At 35.9% G+C, this 24,047-nt stretch overlaps 2 protein-coding genes across 3 annotated transcripts in view; both read left to right on the top strand.

Annotated features, from left to right (window-relative positions):
- The first annotated feature begins 2,732 nt into the window (after nucleotides 1-2,732).
- Nucleotides 2,733-9,562, top strand: zbtb43 (zinc finger and BTB domain containing 43). Its single transcript, XM_051895083.1, has 2 exons — nucleotides 2,733-3,317; nucleotides 4,510-9,562. The coding sequence occupies exon 2, from the start codon at nucleotides 4,532-4,534 to the stop codon at nucleotides 5,813-5,815; it is 1,284 nt and encodes a 427-aa protein (XP_051751043.1). The 5' UTR covers nucleotides 2,733-3,317; nucleotides 4,510-4,531; the 3' UTR covers nucleotides 5,816-9,562.
- Nucleotides 9,563-10,342: 780 nt separating this feature from the next.
- The window catches only part of LOC127512748 (ras-specific guanine nucleotide-releasing factor RalGPS1), a 148,567-nt gene continuing 134,862 nt past the window's right edge, over nucleotides 10,343-24,047 (top strand). Inside the window, exon 1 of one of the 2 annotated variants that reach the window (XM_051893969.1) lies at nucleotides 10,343-10,627. The gene's annotated coding sequence lies outside the window, so the exon portion shown is untranslated. The remainder of the gene's footprint in view (nucleotides 10,628-24,047) is intronic. The other variant, XM_051893970.1, reaches the window with a different exon arrangement.

Genomic DNA, 24,047 nt, shown 5'->3' with positions numbered 1-24,047 from the left:
TAGAAAGTAAGATGACAGCTTCCTGAGCCACAGGTGTTTCTGTGCTGTAGGCTTCTGCTAAGTCAGACATATTTAGCACATTAATGCTCCATAAGATGGTGTTGGAGCGATTCAGTGGTCAGCGAAGCAAACCGAGGATCAGTATGATCTAGCGTGAGCAGTTTGGAGGACTGTGCACGCTAAGTGTTGGCAAGGTCTCTCCGGAGTTATGCCATGTTTTGTGCTTCACTCGCTGTCTGTCAGTATCGGTGAGATTGCCGGTAGGAATATAATCATACACCATTGTGCTTTCCTGAGATCTATAATAGAACCCCATTGAGTTTTCTGTCACCGCTGGCCTTGATAGTGTGTCCATCAAAATATTGATTCAGTATGATATGTAATGGCACATTGATTTTCTGCTGAAGGTGAGGAGTGATGGACAGAAGCTTGTTCTCTTTTCCTGCACGACCCAATCAAACCTCTGGACTCTCATTCTTACAGTTGAGGGAACGGATTTTTATTGTTTTATGGCTATTGAGCTTCAGAGAAGGTTAAAGTTGGAATAATATTAATCTTTAAACCAACTTTGACAATCTATAGACAGACTCTGGCTTCCCCAGAGAAAAAGTTTATTGCTTGTGGTTGTTCTTTTGTTACTCGAGAGGCTTAATTGAAGGATCAACTTTGTCTCAAATGTTTTTTTTTCTAAAATTCCAATTTTGACAAGCAGCAGTGCTTCATTCGTTCTTCATATAATCTCACTGCTGTCTAAGAGAAAAATTTGCATCTTTATGCAAATGATATAAGCACCATCCCACAAAGTTATATTAATAGGGACAGTTATGACCACATCTGGTGTACATATATCAGATTAATAAATAGTCACATTTATCTTCATTTCAGAAAGATTCAATATGGGTACTGAATAGGCCTAATATTCATTGTGTCTGTATGAATGATAGCATTATCAGGTGACTCTACTATAAGCAAAATGAGCTCAGTTACACTCTGACAGCTTGGCAATTTTATAAGACAACATGTAGCCTATATTTCATAAGATCTGCAGTGATGCAGAAAGTCAACATGGACAGAGCATTATATTATTCTGCATATATCAAGCTGTTTCAACAATAACACTGTATACAAATTTAACGCAGCATCCGTTTTTTTCCGTCATAATTTGAATAGCTTTACATTAGCTTATATGATCACGCTCTTATTCACGCAAATGCTTTTAAACCATTAAAGCGCTACAAGACAAACGAGAACGCGCTGTCTGTGAATGTTGTGTCATGTGACACACACGACTCGTGTGCACAGAAAGACGCGCGCCAGTATTGAGTTCACTTTTCACGCTAGAACAAACAATAACACACAGAATTATGCTGAGTATCCTCATAAGAGCAGTGTTAAATAACGTCTTAATGAACTTAAAGAGTTGTGAGAAACTGAGATGTGCGTCAGATTCTCGTCATGTTTGGCATCGGCAGCTCTTAAAGTGACAGCAGCCTAATAAACCAGTTGCTGTGATGTCTGTTATTAATGTTAATCAAAGAACAAACGTAAGCTTTAATAAGGATTAATCTACATTTAATTTAAAATTTATGCAGTGAAGACTGTAAAGTGTTTGATAACTTTATTCGATTTCTGTAGCCTATATTTCCTACCTGTCTACAGGTAAATATTATAATGGGTTTATGTGTTTTAAGTTCACTTAAATTAAAAGTTGTTATTTTTAATCAATTGGCAGCACTAATAAGCCTATATATATATATATATATATATATATATATATATATATATATATATATAATATAGGCTTATTATTATATATAATATAATGTAATATATATATATATATATATATATATATATAGAGAGAGAGAGAGAGAGAGAGAGAGAGAGAGATTCTTACAGGCCTATAAGAATCTCAAACCTCAATTCGGTTTAATGGAGAATTCATGTTTATGTAGCCTACTTCCCCTGCTGGTATTTCTAGTTATTTTCAGTTGCAATCACTCCTCAAACTCCCATATTATACAGACCGATGGATGGACAGGTGGATGAAATGATGGACAGATGCCTTTTGTGCATCACAGAGCATCTGGCCCACCTGGAAGAGCTCTAGATCCTCTGATCTTTGCACCTGTGACGGCAGGAATGACTGGTCAAGCATTCAGCTCAACACGACAAAGACTCGCTTCATTACAGAACAACTACTACAGTCTTTTAGTGGAACTATTTCAAATCATCTTAAAATTGGCATCATTTTTATCAAAAAGGTATTTGTAATTGTACACTGGTCAAATTTTGTAGGATTAGATTTTCCTATTATTTTAAAGGTTGCTTGACCAGAAAAGCAAGACGGTTTGGGTATTCAGCTAAATTCAACCAATTACATATATCATAATCTGAAAAAATAATGTGAAAAGAAAAAAGAACCCTGGGTCCATTATGTCAGTGAGATCAGCATTTATAAAACATGTTAATAAGCTTCTTCTACATACTAATGTTACATTTTAAGACTAATTAAACTGATCAAACCCTTGATCAACGATGCATTTTAAGGAACTGTTCTCCTTTAACATTTTAAATACGGATTCGTGAGACATCATGTTTGGGCCAAAGTGGTCTGTTGCTACCGTAGATCAGTGATTGCTACGCTTATCCTATAGCGCCACCTGCTGAACATTAAAAAAAAAAAAAAAACATTAAATTTGAATTTTTTTTTTTTTTTTTGATTAGGATCATACCAGCCTGCAAAACTCGAACAACCTGCCTGAGCATGTTAAATTGGATGAATAATTTGCCTGCTGTGGTTGATATCTCAAAAGAAGATCCTACTGAAGCACCTCAGGAGTGAAAACACTAGCTTCAAACAGAGCTATAAAGATACCAGACATTTAAAATCAGTTTATGCCTTTTTAATTGGACTCAGTCAAACGATGGCCCAAGATATTGAATGTTTCTTTCTTTTCTTCTTGTTGCACCATTTAAGAACTTATTTTAAAATAAAATAAAATTTGAATAGTTGCCAATAGGCCTATTATGTCTGCTATCATGACCGCAATGTATCTTTGTAAACAGTTTAAAACATTTTTATTTTATTTTTCATTTTTTTTATTTTGTGTCTCTGATATCGTTATTTCGTATTCCTGCGCTGGAAAAATGTCAATCTGGCACCCAGCGGAAAGTAGGCGTGTTTGTTTACATTTCTTCCTGCGCCACGCGACTGTGCGTGATGGCGTATGTGATACGCAGCGCTCTGGCTCTCGGAAGAGAGAGAGGAGACAGGCTAGCTTTCAGAAAACCGGACTAAAGTGATGCAGAAAACGGTAAGACGGGAATTTTTATTACATCGTGAGTGAGGCAGAAAACTGTACTAATATGTACGCGTCTTTTTCATGAACAACGATGTCTCTGTCGCCTGTCAACACCCATAATGTCCCTTGATGTACTAGCTAGCAGTATAGCAGGTTAGCCTGATCTCTAATATACTGAACTGTGAATTTTGATAGTTCACTAGTTTAAAAGATAATTAAATAGTTTTCCTTCGAATACCAACATTTATATTTTATTTCCTCTCTATTTTATCCTTCCATGTGGAGGATTTTGCCACCAGAAATTCTCACTGTGTTTTTTGTAATCTTATACTTAATAGGGCTCATTTACATAGTTACCGACGAAATACCACAGCATTACTACATGTAGTTATTATTACCACTGTAAAAAAAAAAAAAAAAAAAAAAAAAAAAAATCGATAAAGTACAATTGACTGACTTCATTTAGTGTAAAAAGATTTCAGAATCTATATATAGTGAGTGCTGTTATTATGGTATTTGTGTAGAAACCATGGTACATTTTTGTGAGAGATCTGGTCACACTTAAATTATTATTATTATTATTATTATTGTAAATTTTATGAATTACTTGATTAGATTGATTTGATTTGACTTGATTAGACATATTTATTGTCATTTATTAAATGAATAATGTATATTATGTAAATAGGTTTAGTATTGTTTTATAGCTCCATAGTTCTGTTTGGTTTTGTTTCAAGACTTTATAGGACTTGATTTCATATTGGTTATAAAGTAGTGACCAAAAACTGTTTATTGTACAAAAGTAACAAAATGTGCTTATAATCAAACTCTGGAAAAGATTAAAATGACTGTGAACTGAGTAAGTTTAACAATGATGTAGGTTGCATGAATGAAAACATTTACATAACATAAAATGCATAAACAACAGCAGATGTGTGATTTTTTCCTGCCTAGCACATAGATAACAAACACTGGGAAAAATATTATATTAATATTTGCTATATTACCAAGTTATTGGCACCAAAATACAGAGTTTGGTCGGACAATGAAGCTTATTTATTTTCTTTCCTGACTGTGCACAATTATACGATTATTTGCATTTTGTAATTTGCAAGTAGCGTTGCTTTTTGACCCTTCTATAACAAACAAACTATTGAGTATAGATGATTTTGAGCAACACTAACCTGTTTTGCCTTTTTCTTAGAGCGTTTAACTTCTACATAACCATGGAGACTGATACAAACTCCTTCCATGTGGAGTTCCCGGATTTTTCCTGCTCCCTCCTGAAGAAGCTGAACCAGCAGCGGCAGAGAGGGCAGCTGTGTGACCTCATGGTGTCCCTTGGCGGCCATCAGTTCCGTGCTCACCGCGCGGTGCTGGCCGCCAGCTCACCGTACTTCTGCGATCAGGTGCTGCTGAAGAACAGCGCCCGCGTGGTGCTGCCGGACGTCATGCATCCGTGTGTTTTCGAGCAGCTTCTCTTGTCGTGCTACACGGGAGCGCTGTCCGTGCCATCCGGAGAGGTGGTGGCCTTCCTCACGGCCGCAAGCTTCCTGCAAATGTGGCACGTGGTGGACAAATGTACAGAGCTTTTAGAAGTGGGGAAGAAGAAAAACAGCTGCGGCGGGCATTTCGACCACGGATCGTCTCCGAGAGGTGACAGTTACACCACCGACAATGAGGACACCGGCCAGACTGCAGGTCAAGTGGAAGATCTAGTTGATGACGGCCTTTCGATTCCCGCTCTGGGAACGCTGGAAAGCGGCGGCTGCTCGTCTCCAGATGATCTGAGCAGCGAGAATGGGTCGGATGCAATGGAAAACCAGTGCTCTAGACCTGCCTATGTGCCGCCGAGCATAATGGGACACAGAAAGAAGGTGCATATAAAGGCAGAGAGGCAGAATCGAGAAGCCTGTGGCAGCGTGTTTGGCAGTGAACACACCGTGAACGATTCGGATGAAAACTGCCACAATCCAAACATAGCTGAGGATTGTTTTGATGAGAAGTTGGTGGAGTGTTTGGATGGAGATTGCTCTTACGAAGAGCCCTCGGACTTCTACGGGTCCTCCATGGAGGGCTTTTCACAAGCCGGAGACGAGCTCTCTGGCCCACCGTCCAAGGAGAAACTGCAACTAGAAGGAAGTGCAGATGTTTCTCAAGATGGGGCACCTGTTGACAGTGGCCTGAAGGAGGAAACCTCTCACTCAGGGTTCGCCTCGGTGGTTTATAAGCTCTATCCATGCCAGTGTGGCAAAAGTTTTACACACAAAAGCCAGAGGGACCGCCACATGAGCATGCACCTGGGTCTGAGGCCGTTCGGTTGCGCCGTTTGCGGCAAAAGCTTCAAAATGAAGCATCACTTAGTGGGCCACATGAAGATCCACACGGGCATTAAACCCTACGAGTGCAGCCTGTGCTCGAAACGCTTCATGTGGAGAGACAGCTTCAACCGCCATACCTCCACTTGTGCAAGAGCCCACCAGACCCGACGGGCCTCCCAGATCTGCTAGTGGAACATTTCAGAAACCTCAGCATGGAAGCATCCTTTACCAGAATGCCAAATTGAGTATTTTTTTTTTTTTTTTTTGGCTTTTATTTTAAACAAGAACCTCAATTTTGAACAGAGGCCTGTTCTGTTCATTTGTTCAGGTGTACACTGCTGGTCAAAGGTTTGTAATAAATACATTTTTTTAATGTTTTTAAAAGAAGTTTCTTCTGCTCACCAAGGCTGTTGATCAGTAAAAACAGCAATATTCTGAAATATTTTTACAATTTTAAAGAACTGTGAAATGTCATTTATTCCTGTGATCAAAGCTGATTTTTCAGCATCATTACTCCAGTCCTCAGTGTCACATGATCCTTCAGAAATCATTCTAATTTGCTGATTTGCTGCTCAAGAAACATTTCTGATTATTAGCAGTGTTGAAAACAGTTGTGCTGCTTCATATTTTTGTGGAAACCGTGATGCACTACTATTCAAAAGTTGTATCAAGTAAAGGAGACCTATAATGCCCCTTTTACAAGATGTAATATAAGTCTCTGGTGTCCCCAGAATGTGTCTGTGAAGTTTCAGCTCAAAATATTTCACAGATCATTTATTATAGCTTGTCAAATTTGTCCCTATTTGGGTGTGAGCAGAAACGCGCCATTTTTGTGTGTGTTCCTTTAAATGCAAATGAGCTGCTGCTCCCGGCCCCCTTTCCAGAAGAGGGCGGAGCTTTAACAGCTCACACTTCGGTTTCTCAACAACAACAAAGCTGGAGAATCTCACGCAGCCAAAATGAGGATTGTCAGTAACGGTGTTCAGCCTTACATTGTTCAAACCGGAGTCGACACTGATGGAGAGACTCAGGAAGAAGTTACAACTTTTAGAATGAAACTGGACGTTTCTGAATGGTTAGTGGATAAATTTATGTAGTTTCTGTGGAGTTGATTCAACTCATCGACTAGCATGTGCCGTCATGTTAATCTTTTGTGCAAATCCAGAGTTGAATTGACCCTCGTTTGTGAAGCAGTCCGGCGTAAAATGACGGCATGGAAACAACACTCTACTACAACAACTCTTCCTCTTCTCTAAAGCAGCCCAACATGGCCTCACCTCCTTTGTTGTGTGTTCTCGGGGGCAGAGTTTATGTAAATTTTAGGGTTAGTGGAAGAAGCTTGTTGTAGTCCCTACCAGCTGTTTGTTGTAGTCCTTAAAAAAGCGTAAGTCCGTAAAAGAAAATATCTCCCTTTGCATTGAACTTTGAGCGTCGTAACTTTGCAGATGTTGTTTATGCTCAAACAGCAACATTACACACTAACTAAAGTTAAAAAAGTGAAATCATAATCAACCACCCCTTTAAATAAAAAGTATTAAACAGTATTAAACAGCAAAACAGCAGTTCTTTAACAAGAACCCTAATTAATAATTGAGCACCAATAATTAATAATAATTGAGCATCAAATCAGCATATTAGAATGATTTCTGAAGGATCATGTGACACTGAAAACTGGAGTAATGATGCTGAAAATCCAGTTTTGATCACAGGAATAAATGACATTTTAAAATATATAAAACAATTATTTAAAATTGTAATAATACAGTATTTCACATTTTTACTGTATTTTTGATCAAATGAATTCAGCCTTGGTAAGCATATGAGACTTCTTTTAAAAAGATCGTAATTATTCCTAACTTTTGACTGCCGGTGTATCTTACAAAGCCTCATGGAATGATGTAAAGTCACCATGAAATCAGAATTGACGCTTTTTACTTTCTTAATAGACATTATTAAAGTAAAATGTAATTTCATGTTGACTTAAATGTCATTCTAATATCTCAGAATGGAGTGATTATTATATCAGAAGGAATAAATATGACCATATTCTACCCCACAGACACAAGAGCCTTGAATGCTGTCGTAATATTCAGGTTATACGCCTCACCAAGCGCTTTGGACTTATACAAAATTTTAACAAGGTTTATCTAATGTAAATAGAAATATTCTCCAGTGCAGCATTATGCTGGATTTCATTAGCTTTGGTCGAGCTGGATTCAGCGTTTGGCATTAACTCTGTTGCTGATCTCTGTAATTTCGTTGCTAGAGCGCTTCAAATAGGATTTCACAGAGAACAGCGGTTGTTTCAGCTGCTAATCCGTTCTAATCCACTTTATGCTCCAAAAGTCAACAGATTTATTAGGAGGATTTTGGAAAAGGAAAAAGTCAAATAAAATCATACATAATGCTGCATAAATGGCATTGACATTTTCATCTCCTTCTGCGAACAGTATTCTTGTATGTGATGTTCATTTTGTCAAATGTTTTTATAATGTGCCATAAGTGTAAAATATTATAAAATATTAAAAAACATGCCCAGGTCATATTTCATAAAAAAAAGAGAAGTTATATTTTGCATAAAATAATTATCTTTTGCTAAAAAAAAAAAAAAAACTTAAGCCTTACAGTATTATGCACATTTTCCCATCCAGTTCATTTAGATGTTCGGGATTCTCAGTATTCTAAATGGGAATTCTCACTATGTTCATATTTTTCAATGGTAGTGAAATAGAGTTTACTATTCTTTATGCAAAATATAACTTTTTATTGTTTTGTTGTTAATTATTTATTTCTTTATTGGGAGAAATATGACCAGGACATGATCTTGATGGGTTTTATATCATTCATCTGTATACTGAATTGAAGTGGATTTAAGAGAGAAATATGGAAGCACAGCCACTTGTAAATATCAAATACCATTGAAGTGAAACTGAGAACACATCTTTATAAGACATTTCATGCAAACATCAAAAGCAAAAGAGCACAAAAAGCAAACAACTTTTGAAAGGGCTGTAAAACACTTGTACATAAGCAGTTGGGTGTTTACTTGTATTATTTTAATAATCTAATGTACAGAATGTGCCATGAATGGATGGCTGGATGTCTGGCTTTCAGTAGTTTGGTATTACAGTCTTTTTGTGCTTGAACTGTTACATCAATACCTCAGATGCTGTGGTATTCAGTAGTTTTTAAGATGTGTTAAGAAGACACAAAGGAGCATGGATTAGAACAAAATGTAAGCTCATTTTATTATAGTTTTAGATCTAATAAATAGGGCTTTTCTTAGAGTATTGAATTATACCTGAAAGTGTTATAAGCTAGTATAACACTCAAACGTGTCTTTTTGGCAATCGTCATTTGATTTTGTTTATTTGTAGTATGTAAATAGTGTTTGAATTATATATATTTTTTTTTATTATGAATGTGCAAATTTCTATATCAAACAGAACAAACAAGTGACAATCATATAGGCAGAAACAACATGTGAAGGATTTTGCCTCGCAGATGAAAACATATAGAAGTCAAATTATCAGTAACATTAAGAATATATCAATTCTTGGAGTAATATGAAAAATAAATTCAACCAATCTTTTGATATAGCTTATGTACTCTGGTTAAAAAAAAAGCATATGATTATATGTTGATTTGTTACAGAAACTTTTTGGGTTATTAATTGGAGACGGTTATATAAAAATATATATTCTCTAGTGACCAAATTTTCTTAATCAGTATAGGCAAAGCTTTATGATGTTGGACGGATCACTACCTCAACAGGACTGTCATAATAATCTGTTTATCAGAAAACGTTTCCTTCAGGACGGCATCATTTCCACTTACGCTTCTGTTGTGTTTTCTTCTTATAGAAGAACTTTGTGAAACTTTGTGAGATTTGTACAAAAATGTGTTTAGCAATAAATGTTTTATTTGTACTGGAAATCCTGTTTTGTTGCACAAAGAACAATTGTGTCCACAATTATTATTCATTTTGTATTCGAGTTGCAATGCTTTTTAATTCCATGTTTCGGACAGTAGATGGCAGTCTCAGCTTATACATTTACATTTAACTACATTTAACTAGATTCCTTGTGTTTAATATATATATATATATATATAATTATATATATGTGTGTGTGAGTGTGTGTGTGTATAAACATGGTTGCAATGCTTTTTAATTCTATATATATATATATATATATATATATATATTATATATATATATATATATAATATATATAAACATACATTTTAATATAATTTTTTTTATCGTATGTAGTATTATAAAATATTATATTTATTATATTATTGATTAATATTTTATGAAATATTATATTATCATGAAAAAGTACATAGGAAAGAATAAATCACATAAATACTTCACAAATACAGAAAATCTTTTGCTTTTATCTTTAAAGAGTTCCTGGTGTTAATGTACTGCCTGTAAACTTCACTTAAAAAGCATCATAAAAATCTACTCTTTATTAGAAAATGTTTGATTTTTAAGTATGAAATTTAGTTAAGATTATAATAAGGTTGATTAAATGTTTGAGTGTTAAATTACAGGACATCGGGAGGCAGAGGAAGACATCCCTACTGTTCAGATGCACCTGCGCGTCCACTTCAAATTCACATAGACCCGGTGCTTCAACGCGATTGGCTAGCGCTTCGCAGGGGGCGGGGTTGTTTATTCGTACAAGGCGTGTGATTGGGCGGTTGACCTGTCCATTAGATCAAAGGAACCTACCTGACACTTCCTGCCCATGAATGTTTCGCTTGTTTTGGCAGTATGATATTTGTGTATCTCTGCCATGTTTGTGTACATCTGTCGCAAATGTATTTACATTTTTAAACGTATAACATCGTCTTGACGCTCTGGAATAATAACCATACGCACTGTTTTGGATTATATGCGCAGTTCAGCACGTTTAATGGATGACTGGAGGAAGAACGTGATTGTTTCTTCTCATTGATCCGGGATCATACAGTAGCCTACAAAGATATAAGGTAGGCGAACCAAATTTTGATTTGATTGATGGTATGGATGGGTCGATGGAGTATTGATTAGGAACAGTCTGTGCACGTCATTCATTAAGACGGGTTAGTAAAGGTGAAAGGTTACAGCCCTGTGCGCGTCACCGCGGCGCTTACATGTTGCAAGGTGCGCGTATGATTAGGCGTGTGCGCGCACGACCCTCAAAATCCTCCTGAGACACCGCAGCTCATTTCTGTCATTTATAATGTTCATGTTGTTTGTTAATAGCTTTGAAGCAATAATAACAATGACATTTTGCTTTGCAATATTTTTTTGCATAGGCTATAAATGCACTGTTTTAACTTAGGCTAAGTTATTTATTAAAGAGGGTATTGTATTGTTTTTCAGATATTTGGGGATAAAGTTAATATAGGCTTTTTTTTTAATTAACAATGACAAATTACTTTACAAACAATGCTATGCGATTTCGTATTAATGAGCTTTCACATACAGCGTTGTATTTCTGATATTGTTTTATGTTTTCAGAAATAGGCTATTAGTCTTTGTTATATGTAAACTTTGTAATATTAAAGGGATAGTTCACCCAAAGATGAAAATTCTGTCATCATTTACTCACCCTTAGGTTGTTCCGAACCTGTATAAATTTCTTTGTTCTGTTGAACACAAAAGAAGATATTTTGAAGAAGATTGTGGGAAACTGAACAGTTTTGGAGCACCATTGACTTCCATAGTATTTTTTTTTTCCTACTATGGAAGTCAATGGTGCCCCAAAGCGGCCTGGTTACAAACTTTCTTCAAAATATCTTCTTTTGTGTTGAGCAGAACAAAGAAATTTATACAGATGTGGAACAACTTGAGGGTGAGTAAATGATGACAGAATTGTCATTTTTGGGTGAACTATCCCTTTAATAGATGATGTAAATGCCACATGCTTCTTTGAATGGAAGTGTTTTCAAAAAATATTATAAACCGCATATGTCTGGTTGGTCTATTCAGCAGTTCCATTGTAATTTTTTTTAATTTATTTATTTATTTTTTACAAGTTTTATGTCATTTCAGTATCAAAGCAGCTTTTTGTTGTTGAAAAAGCCATTGTTTTCCCAGATGCAGTGTCTTTTGTACTGCCTACTATGCAATTCACGCACTTGCATTGCAGACAATGTGAGATGTGTGTAATTGATCAGGACGAAACTTGGAGTAAGTGAGAAGGAATCCAACATCTTATTCCTGATGGCTGAGAGCCAGAGCATTCCTCAGCCCAGGAACCGGTGTAGTACTCAGCTGTTGGCCTTATACTCTACTCATCAGTGCAGGTTTATTTGACTAGGGCAAACGTGAATAACCTTGTTGTGAGCAGATGTCATAAATTTTTGTTTCTTCTGGAAAGGTTCAAAATAGTACACCTAAAAATGAAAAGTTTACTCACCCTCATGTAGGTCCAAATCCGTTCTTCTGTGAAACACAGACAAAGATACTGTTCAGAATGATCAGTCAGTGTACTTTTTACATAACTGGAACAAGCAGCTGTGTGTATATCGATCAGGCATAATATTATGACCACCTTCCTAATATTGTGTTGGTCCCCCTTTTGCTGCCAAAACAGCCCTGACCCGTCGAGGCATGGACTCCACTAGACCCCTGAAGGTGTGCTGTGGTATCTGACACCAAGATGTTAGCAGCAGATCCTTTAAGTCCTGCAAGTTGCGAGGTGGAGCCTCCATGGATCGGACTTGTTTGTTCAGCACATCCCACAGATGCTCGATTGGATTGAGATCTGGGGAATTTGGAGGCCAAGTCAACACCTCAAACTCGTTGTTGTGCTCCTCAAACCATTCCTGAACCATTTTTGATTTGTGTCAGGGCGCATTATCCTGCTGAAAGAGGCCACAGCCACCAGGGAATACTGTTTCCATAAAAGGGTGTACATGGTCTGCAACAATGCTTAGGTAGGTGGTACGAGTCAAAGTAACATCCACATGGATGGCAGGACCCAAGGTTTCCCAGCAGAACATTGCCCAAAGCATCACACTGCCTCCGCCGGCTTGCCTTCTTCCCATAGTGCATCCTGGTGCCATGTGTTCCATGCACCCGGTCCTCTACGTGATTATAAAGGAAAATGTGATTCATCAGACCAGGCCACCTTCTTCCATTGCTCCGTGGTCCAGTTCTGATGCTCACATACCCACTGTTGGTGCTTTCGGTGGTGGACAGGGGTCAGCATGGGCACCCTGACTGGTCTGCAGCTATGCAGCCCCATACGCAACAAACTGTGATGCACTGTGTATTCTGACACCTTTCTATCAGAACCAGCATTAACTTCTTGGGCGATTTGAGCTACAGTAGCTCGTCTGTTGGATCGGACCACACAGGCCAGCCTTCGCTCCCCACATGCATCAGTGAGCCTTGGCCGCCCATGACCCTGTCGCCGGTTCACCACTGTACCTTCCTTGGACCACTTTTGATAGATACTGACCACTGCAGACCGGGAACACCCCACAAGAGCTGCAGTTTTGGAGATGCTCTGACCCAGTCGTCTAGCCATCACAATTTGGCCCTTGTCAAACTCGCTCAAATCCTTACGCTTGCCCATTTTTCCTGCTTCTAACACATCAACTTTGAGGACAAAATGTTCACCTGCTGCCTAATATATCCCACCCACTAACAGGTGCCGTGATGAAGAGATAATCAGTGTTATTTACTTCACCTGTCAGTGCTCATAATGTTATGCCTGATCGGTGTGTGTATATAATGCGAAGACAACCAGGTCATGTTCATGTTTAAACAACACAACACTAATGTTTAGGAAATCAATATTTGGAGGAATAATCCTTATTTCCATGAATCACAGCTTTCATGTGTCTTGGCATGCTCTCTACCAGTCTGTCACATTGCTTTTGGGTGACTTTATGCCTCTCCTGCCACACAATTTCAGGCAGCTTGGCTTTGTTTGATGCTTGTGGCCATCCACCTTCCTCTTGATCATATTCCATAGGTTTTCAGAAGGGTTCAGGTCTGGAGATTGGGCTGGCCATGACAATTCAACTGCTTGTAATAATATGTGCCGCTGTCTTGTTTATGCGCATATGCTTGTGAAAGTGAAACTGATGACGTTTCATATATGTATTTGCTTGCTTGTTTGTAATCAATAGGGTATTAAATGAACGCAATGCAATGAAATACCGGTTGACCATCAAGTGGCAATTATTTGACAGTTCCAGGTGTTTCTCATTACATGCTCATGTGTCCTGTTATGTCAGAGCCACATATTTGTACATGAGAGTTCTGTCTGTAGAGTTGCAGTAGTGCAGCAGGGGGTAAATGAGGGCGTCTCTGCTTCCCGCAGCTGTCTGGTGCGTCTGACATTACACAAGTATTGATCAGGGAACTTCTCCACTAGCAGATCATGTTCAGAAGACTGTATTTATATCTCCCACACACACTCGTCACGTAGCACCCACTGTCGTTTCTGAACTTTAACGTCTGCATTCACTCCAGTCAGCGTCATTGACAGATATACTTTAAGGCCCGTTTGGTGTTCATTTGTTCATTGCTGTTTTGTATGCATCTTTTTTTTCCCCTGTTGTTGTTTATTTCAGATGATTTTTTTTTTGTATTTGTAAATGCAAAGTGTATGAAGGAAAAGGCTATCACCAGCATTTTAGTTTAGCTGAATAATTACTATATTTATGTACCAAGGTATTTAAATGGTACTTCCGTGGTATTTTCATGCTGCATGTCATAAACATTATGGTAATGTCTTATTGTACACATCCAAACATTTCCTCGTGTCATTTAAATATGTACACAAGCCTTTTGTGTTCAGTGAGGTTTGTTTTTAAGCAAGACATTACTTTTATTCAAGGATGCATTCAATTGATCAAAAGAGACAAATAACAATGTTACAAAAGAGCTTTATAATCATCAAAAAATAATGAAAATGAAATATGAAGCGGCAAAACTGTTTTCAACATTGTATTCATAATAATCAGAAATGTTTCTTGAGCATCAAATCAGCAGATTAGAATGATTTCTGAAGGATCATGTGACACTAAAGACTGAGTTTAGCTTTGATCACAGGAATAAATTACATTTTACAATGTATTATATTTCAAAATATTATTGTTTTTAACTATATTTTTGATTTAAAAAAAATGCAGCCTTAATGAGCATAAGAGACTTGTTTCAAAAGCAATGGTAGTCTTTTAAATGGTAGTGTATGGCTGAAAATTACTTTAAAAGATTTATCATATAACAAACATGCATTTTACAGAACAAGGCTAGCTCAGTAGTGTAGTAAACATTTGTCTGTAAAACAGCTTGGAACTTAAAGAGGAAGTGTAAGTGTGTTGTGGATCTTTGCTCCAGTTTTCAAGTAACTGAAATCCAGTCTGACCATCTTCTGCTTATAGTGTAAACCACAAACTGTCTGAATAAACAGTCGTTCAGTGTCACTGATGAGGGTACATGATATATATTACATTAGTATGACTGTGTTGAAGAATCATGACTGTTCATTATATTAAACATTCAAATTCAGACAGTTTCAGTGGCCATAACTACAGTATACACCATTAACACATGCTAATTAATGTTTTTTTAAAAAAAACAAAAACAAATAGCAGCTTAACATCACTATGACTTGTATAATGTGACAAGTGATTCAGAGATCAGTGATCAAGAACTGCGTTATCTTACAGCTTCCTGTTGAAAGCGACAAGTTGTACTGACATCGAATCAGTAGGGCAGGCTCATTTCCAAGAACTTGATTAATTAAAGATAATGTACTGAAGCTCTTGCCCAAAGATCTGTTGTTGTGTACAGTGAGAAGAGAAATTGGGACATGGACTTCTGTGCGGTGACGTCTCTCTCCGAGTTCTGTTTTAACTAGTGATAGATTGATGATACCGGCCAGGGATTATAATTGTGACCGATTGACAGATTCACAGAAATTGTGGTTTTCTAAATGAATAGTACACATTACCGGATTGTATTTGAATGTATTTTTAGAATTTTGAGTTTAAAAAAAAAACAAAACTGTAATGGTTTAAATAATTATATTTATAATTAATAAATAATTATTATTAATTCTAAGTAATTTTATACACTCTAAAAATGCTAGGATAAAAACAACCCAAGTTGGCTTGAAAATGGACAAACCTAGCAGTTGAGTTAAATGTTTGCCCAATGTGCTGGGAAGTTTTATTTAACCCAACTATTGTTTAAAAATGACTATATGGCTGGCTTAAAATGAACCCAAAATAGGTTGGAAATTAAAAGTCAGACACATTATTACTAGAGGCAACAATAATAATCAACAGGTGAACATTTATTAATAAGCAATTTAATAAATGTTTATTGTTTAATTATTATTCATTAAACATATTAATAAATGTTCATTTATTAAAGCTGCAGTCCATAACTTTTTTGGGTTAAAAATTATCCAAAATCAATTTTTGAGCAAGTACATAATCAGCCAGTGTTCAAAACTATCTCCTTACATTAGCCCGATTCACAACGGTAAGCTTGTAATAATGTTTTGTAATTCGAGTGGTACTGGTGGGTTTCCGTGGGAAATTTGAACATAGCGCCGTTCATCTTTGCGTCTTTACGTCACGTCTGTTTACGTGAAGAAGAAGTCCCAGCTAGTAGGCTATGTCATGTGAGGATGCTGCAGGTGACGGATCATTTATAGACTTTTCTCACAGAAGCTGGAATAATTAAATGTATCATTTTGATGGCGGATTGTAATCCAGAAAATTTGGAATCTACAGGTAATGCTAATACACACTAAATACACATAGTCACGCAATGCTGATGTTGTTAACATTAACAATTTGAGAACAAAGTATAGCCGTAATAATAATTTGCACAGTTTGACATGATCCGAGCTAAGCGAGCGTTAGATTTAATCACCATTGGCAGCACGATTTATTGTAATGCTTTTTTTCTCAGTTGGATAGAACAAAAGTGGCAGACATGTTACTCCTTCAGATGACATTTTCCGGTGAAAATTATTTTGGTCGTACTTCCAAGACTACAATCGGTGATTCCTAAGTACAGTATCCACCGGTGCGGTGACTGACAGCAAACATTAGATTCATCCACGCTGAGGAGCCGTGCCGATCCACAAACCACGTACAGATGATAATTCCGCAAATAACTGCAATTGCAGGTTTCAAACAGAGATGGCGACAAAGAGGCAAAACTTACGGACTGCAACTTTAAACTTATGGATAAATGTTAATTTCCAACATACCTTGGGTTCATTTTAAGCAAGCAATACAGTAATTTTTAAACAACAATTGATTTAAATAAAATTATAGCAGATTTGACATTGACATTTGGCAAACATTTAACCCAACCTCTGTGTTAAAACAACTCAATTGCTGGGTTTGTCCATTTTGGGTTGTTTTTAAGTATTTTTTAGAGACTCCCAGCATTTTTTAGAGTGTGTGTGTGTGTGTGTGTGTGTATAATATATAATATATATATATATAATATATATATATATATTGGCCATTTAATAACAGATATCGTTGGAGCAATAGGTTTAACAGGTCCTGCTATTTGTTGTTTGACCATGCTGTCTCCCTGTTCATTTGATATTTGTCTGTTTTATTTTTTGCTCTTTAGACCGCTGCGCTCCTGTTTAGACGGCTGCCTATTTTTAGTTGTTGCAGACGTCAGCTCAAAGGGGAGTCGGTTTAGATTAAGTTCTCGCCCCCTGTGCCACACAGCTTAAAAAAAAATCCACAGCATCTGTTATCAAAGCGCAGATCGAAGTGTGTGAAATATTAGATTTTCTGACTCAAATATCTCTTTCCATGGCTGTGTTTGTAAAGGGGTGAGCATGTGTTAGGGTGAAGACATTCGAGACGCGACCACCTGGTCAATTCTGCTATTCTGGTTATAACAGCAGCCCTGTTGCTGCCTGTCATGAATATGACACTGTTTTTATTACGCTAGGAGTAATTTTAAATGATGGCAACAGTGTACAGTTATTTTTTTTAAATATTAAATCTAATAAATCGAATTATACATTGAATATGTATGTATGTGTGTGTGTGTGTGTGTGTGTATACACCATTCAAAAGTTGTGGTTTTTGAAAAATATCTTAGTCTCACCAAGGCTGCATTTATTTGATCAAAAAATACTGTTAACTGTAATATTGTGAAATATGATTACAATTTAAATACTGTTTTCTATTGTAATATATTGTAAAATGTCATTTATTCCTGTGATTCAAGCTGAATTTTCAGCATCATTACTCCAGTCTTCAGTGTCACATGATCCTTCAGAAATCATTCTGATATGCTAATTTGCTGCTTATTATTAGTGTTGAAAACAGTTGCGCTGCTTCGTTTTTGTGAAAAGTGATTTTTATTTTCTTTCTTCAGGATTCTTTATTGAATAGAAAGTTCAAAAGAACAGCATTCATTTTAAATGGAAATCTTTTGTCACATCATAAATGTCTTACTGTCACTTTTGATCAGTTTAATCCATTATTCCTGAATAAAAGTATTGATTACTTTAAAAAAATGTCACTGACCTAACTTTTGAACAGTTGTGTACTTGTAAATATATATGTGTATAGTTCAGACTCTATAAAGTCTGAATCAGTTTCATAGCTTTTGTAAACTAGACGATATATGATACATCAATTGAATTTTATGTTATTGTGCAACTAAAATACCAAACTTTTCATTGCCTGCAAGAACAGCTCTTAAATTCTTCCTCGCTTTGGCCTGTTTGGAACATGTCCTGCTTTGTATTTTCATATTACTCCAGGCTTTTCATCACTTTGTGTGAATAAAGTTAAGCAGTCCTGCCAATTGAGTGTCACAATCATCTCTCTCACTCTCATTCTTTCTCTTTTTTCATGTCACTGTTCTCTTTTCTCCACTAACTCCCTTGATGGTTGATGTGGCGTGTTATATGACACTTGATCCATTAGAAACGCTGAGTGTGCTCGCGGGCTGCAGTGATGTCATGGATTGAATCTCAGATAAGATCTGCGGTGCATCTGAGGGCAAGTCTGCCGCTGGAATCTGACTCCCTCATTACTCCACACATTTGATAAGCTGAGGGGTATTTTTTTCTACCGATCTTTACAGCTTTACACCTGGTCCTTAATTTTGTGATCAGTTATAATGAAATTTGGCTGGTACCTATTGCTTTGTCAGCAGTCAGAATGACCACAATGCTTATCCCTGCTGAATGATGCATATTCGATATTTGGACAGAGAAAAACATGCTGAGCAGACAATGTTATTTTAGTATTATTTATATGCAATTATAGCATTTATTAGTATTTTGAATTGGCTTATATATTTTCAGTTTTAATTTTATTTTGTTTTTTAGTTGAATTTTTATTATTTTTTTATATTTTTTATATTTTTAGCTTTAATTTTTTATTTTCAGTTTGTTTTTGTTTTTTTTAGTTTTAGTAATTCAAGTACTTTAAACTTATTTTGGTAAGTTTCCCAACTCAAGGCAACATATATGTATATCTCTTTATTTAAATTAACAAAAATATTTTTAATAGTTTATTAAAGTATTTGGGAATATTATTCTGTGCTTAAAAATGTTGTATAATGACATCTAAACGTTGCTAGTTTTATATATACTTTTTAAGTAGCTGACTGTTAGTGCTGCATGATTTTGGATAAATTGAGAATCACAATTTTATTTTATTTTTTTAATGGAGATCACGATTCTGAATAGACAACATTCACTGATGCTCCAGAAGGAAACACGATGCATTAAGAGCCAGTGGGTGAAAACTTTTGAACAGGATGAAGAAGTCCAAATTTTTCTTATTTTGTTGAGATATTTTTTTTTTCATTTAGTACTTCCCTTCGGAAGCAACAGAAAATACTTGCATGTTTCCCGGAAGACAAATTAAGTACAATTTACCTTGATCTTTAAATTCAAAAAGTTTTCACCCCCGGCTCTTAATGCATCGTGTTTCCTTCTGGAGCATCAGTGAATGTTTGAACCTTTTATAATAGTTGTGTTTGAGTCCCTCAATTGTCCTCAGTGTGAAAAGATGGATCTCAAAATCATACAGTCACTGCTGGAAAGGGTTCAAATATGCAAAAAATCCTCAAACCGAAGAACCTGCAGGACCTGGAGGATTTTTCTGAAGAACAGAGCTCAGTTTAACTGCTCAGAACAAACAAGGAACTCATGAACAACCATCACAAAACAAAAAAAAACAGTCGTAGATCATCCAGGTAACCACACACAGTATTAAGAATCAATGGTTCCCAAACTTTTGAACGGAGTTATTTTAATAAATTCAGCATTTTTTTTGTCTTGTGGATTATATGTAAACATCTTTTATGTAAAATATCTTACTCAGGACAGTACTGAATAAAAAATAACATGCATTTTGTATGATCTCTCTTATTTTATTACAATTTTTCACATTTTCACAGATTCTGCAAGGGGTTCCCAAACTTTCGCATGGCACTGTATAATAATTTTCTTATATAATAAATTATTTGCACCTCAGAGCGCACAGACGAACCACAATAAACGCTGTCATGTTATCTTGCATTCAGATGCCTGGTGAACACAATCATGTGAGGTGCTTCTGGGAGGGAATTATACCAAACCACTTTACGACTCTTTGCTCAGGCATTATAGAATGATGCTCATCAAGGAATTTATTCAGTAAAAGTGTTTCCATCACAGTTTATGCACGTTTTCATATCGCGTAAAAAAAAATGTAACCGACAGTGCACACTTTTTTTTTTTATGCACATTTTGAGAATTCATGCGCATCTTGGCGTTTCCATCCAACATTTTATTTTTATTTTTTATGCGATATCCCAAAATGCGTATAAAAATAGGTGGATGGAAACATAGCTAATGACATATCACTTGTGGCCTCCTACTGGTGTAGCGATGTTGATACAATCTTTATTTGAAGTGTCAAATTACTTTCAAAAGGTGATTTACTCTATTTTGATCACTACAATAGACATCGTTGTTTATACCTGAACTATAAACTTTTATTCCAGTACTTCTGTGATAATTTGAATTATTGTTACATAGAAATGAATAATGATACTGTATGGTTGAAAAAAGAAGCTGCTTCATACCTATACATGACAACTGCTCTCTCTGGCTCAGCGGCAGTGCCAGCACAGATCTGAATGTTTGCTTTGATCCTATTTGTCAAAGGATTAATTGACAGAGCTGAGTCATTGTCATTTAGGAAGAAGATCGCGTGGGTGTTTGATTCAAGATCGTGATCTTTTAATGATTAATAGTTTAGCTCTAGTAGCTGTGTAATAAGTGGGATAATGTTCAGTCAGGAAGTGACTATTGCAAAATAAACCACTTGAGCGTGATACAAAACAGCTCTGCTCCATGTCAGAGCCCTGATCATCCTGTCAGGTTTTCGATAATGACCACCTGACTGCACATTTTCCCTGACATATAATTTCAGGGAGACTACTATAAAACTTTCTCCAAGTATGACATCCAGGCTGAAGTATCCCTGCTTTCAGTGCACCCTACTGTGTTCAGGGTTCAGTTTCCACAGGCAACCGTCAAAACCCATTCAGAAACTTGCAACAGCAGCCAGCCGGCCCACATTCCAAGTGGTTTGCTGTTGCCATGACGATGGTCCCTTAGAGCCGAAGATTGTGGGAGGGATGAGAAACGAGAGGTCTGTTGCCAAGTATGATCCCTGGGTTAAAAAAATTTCAAACATCTGTTCAGCAAGAGCTGCTGTAAATATCACCATTCAGGGTACATGCATTTTGCTAATGTCTCTGGGCCTGCTTTGTGTTAAATTGTGATGGCTGTCCTAATCCTTCAGTGCTCAATAGGGTGGTTTGTACACTTACAAATTGCCAGTAATTTACAGGATTAAAGTATTATTTTACAATAAATTAATGTAGTCAGAAATTTACAGTTAAAATAATGCATGCTGGGTCATTTTCTTACGAATTACTGTTAATCAACAGCAATGATGCTAACATCACACAGTAATTTACTGCTCTTGTTTTTACTGTGAATTCACATTATAAAGTTGTCTTTAACCATGCCACTGTAAGAAATTATATTGTTTACCACTGTAATTGTTTTGAAGTCACCATAATGGTGATCAGTATTCAATTTGCCTGGGATCTTAAACTTGTATATTCATGTTCAAATTTCTGATCTAGCTAAGTCAGAAGTGTGACAAATGAAAATGTGTTACAATGATGACAAGCTTGAATATGAAATAAGCTAATTGGCTGCTTTTAATTTAGTCAAATTATACTATTATTAGCATTATTTCAACATGATTTACCAATATCTTATTTCAAATTCATAATTGTTTATAGATGAATATTTCACAGTATTGAAGCAGCTGCTGAGATTTATCTTTGAAAAAGGTTACATCATCTTGCAACACAAGATTTTTTTTCTTCTGTCACCTAATGATGCACAGACATCAATACTCGACATACAAAACACAACAATGGTGACACTCAACAAATAATAATAATAATAATAATAATAAAGATAAACTCTGAACATTACAAAATGAACAAACAACACAAAGTGCTAAAAGTGAACCAAAAATAAGTTGAGCAGCACAGATAAAAAAAATAATAATAATAAAAAAAAACTCTACAGCATAATCTATTCATGCTGCATTGCTTTCTGGGTACCTTCATAGTACATATGCAATGTAGAAATACAATATGTTATTGTAGATTTTACAAGAAATTACTGGGAAAGTAATGCAATTATTAACCTGGAATATACTGTCAAGTGTTTGGCAAGTACACTATTACACATTAAGTGTGTTATATTAAGAAATATATCTTTTCAGTTTACCCAAATGAAATAAGTTCACAGTACTAACATATAAATACTAGTTAAATACTAGCAAATACCATATAAATACTAGTTTTTAAACTGTTTGAAACAATCGGTTACCCAAATGAAATAAGTTCATTTCCATGGTAGTATTACGGTAACATACTGTAAAAAAGAAGAGGCGTTATATAGGCGTTATATAGGCGTTATATTGACGTTATATAGGCGTTATATAGGCGTTATATAGCAGTTATATAGACATTATATAATATCTATTTTAATTGATCATTACTTCACTGTGATTGAACAGGCCACATTACTGAATGTGATATGTAAATATGGGTGGTCATATGTTAATGTTATTTTCTCACACATTGCTGTGTAAAGACAAATTTGGGTGCCTGCCTGCAGTGAAGATTGTGCTGCTTTAATATCACTGCTCTACATCTACATCCTGCGTCATGAATGTCAGTTTCATTCTGATGAGAACTGCAGAGGGCAGGAAACTCCTGCACTATCATCTGCAGTGAGAATGAACTCTTGTCAACTTCACCAGTTAAGTTCAACGCATATTAACTGGACTGACCTGGGGTGCATTTCCCAAAAGCATCGTTAACCAACTATGTTTGCAAGTTCCGTCAGTATCAGCATAGTTCAACAAGTCGGTGTTTCCCAAAACCATTGTTCCAACAGACATTCGCAAACTGCATCGCAAAGTTGTTTGGTTGGAACGACAGCTCTCGACCTGTGGTTAGTTTCTTGTTTGCATGACATGTGGACTAAATAAATTCTTATCTTGAGCAAAATAAGCAAGCTGACATTCAGTACAATCTATTTCTTTCGTTTCAGATATATAAATTTACTTTACGTCTTTAAGTTTGTCAAGAGATTTAAAGCGACGTTTTTGAAGAGTGCGCATGTGCGTACGTGCTCTAGTAGAAAGAGCCTATGATTGAATCTGGAAATAGAGCAAAATTAGTTCTCAGGCGCCATGTCCATGATTTATTGCAAAAAAAATTGATGTCAAATGGATTAATTGAAAAAGAAATTATTATCCACCATCTGCATGACATCATTAACCAACATGGCTGAAAATGCAAATTTGCGACAATACGGTTTCAGGAAACAGTCATGACTAGCTAGCTAGTTCTCTTCAATGACACATCGTACTATGCTAGTTAAGCATGAAGTTGCGTCGTTGTAAGGGAAATACACCCCTGAAAAAAAAATATATATATAAAATATTAACAGACTATAAATAACACTAAAATTGCACTGCCAATTAAGCAATTAGCTTTTATTTTTATTGTTTTTGTTTTAAGTAATTTCGTGCTTTTGTCTTTTTTTTTTTTTTTTTTAATTTTATTATTTCTGTATAGTTTTATTTTATTATTTCGGTTTTAGTGATTTCAGTAGTTTTTATTTTTTTCCAGCTTTCTTTTTTAGTAAACAATAACACTGGTGATTGTTATAAACTACAATTGTATGAAACAATTTTGGAAATTATGGTCTTTCGCTATTCAGGTAGAAATAGTTTTTTTTTTTTTTTTTTTTTGTAATATATTTTTATTGATACTTGAACTGGTTAAATGATATATTGGTCA

The sequence above is a fragment of the Ctenopharyngodon idella genome, chromosome 5, assembly GCF_019924925.1.
Source record: "Ctenopharyngodon idella isolate HZGC_01 chromosome 5, HZGC01, whole genome shotgun sequence".
NCBI classification, from domain to species: Eukaryota; Metazoa; Chordata; class Actinopteri; order Cypriniformes; family Xenocyprididae; genus Ctenopharyngodon; species Ctenopharyngodon idella.
Note: the sequence above shows the minus strand (reverse complement) of the source record. Positions and strands in the feature narration are given on the sequence as shown.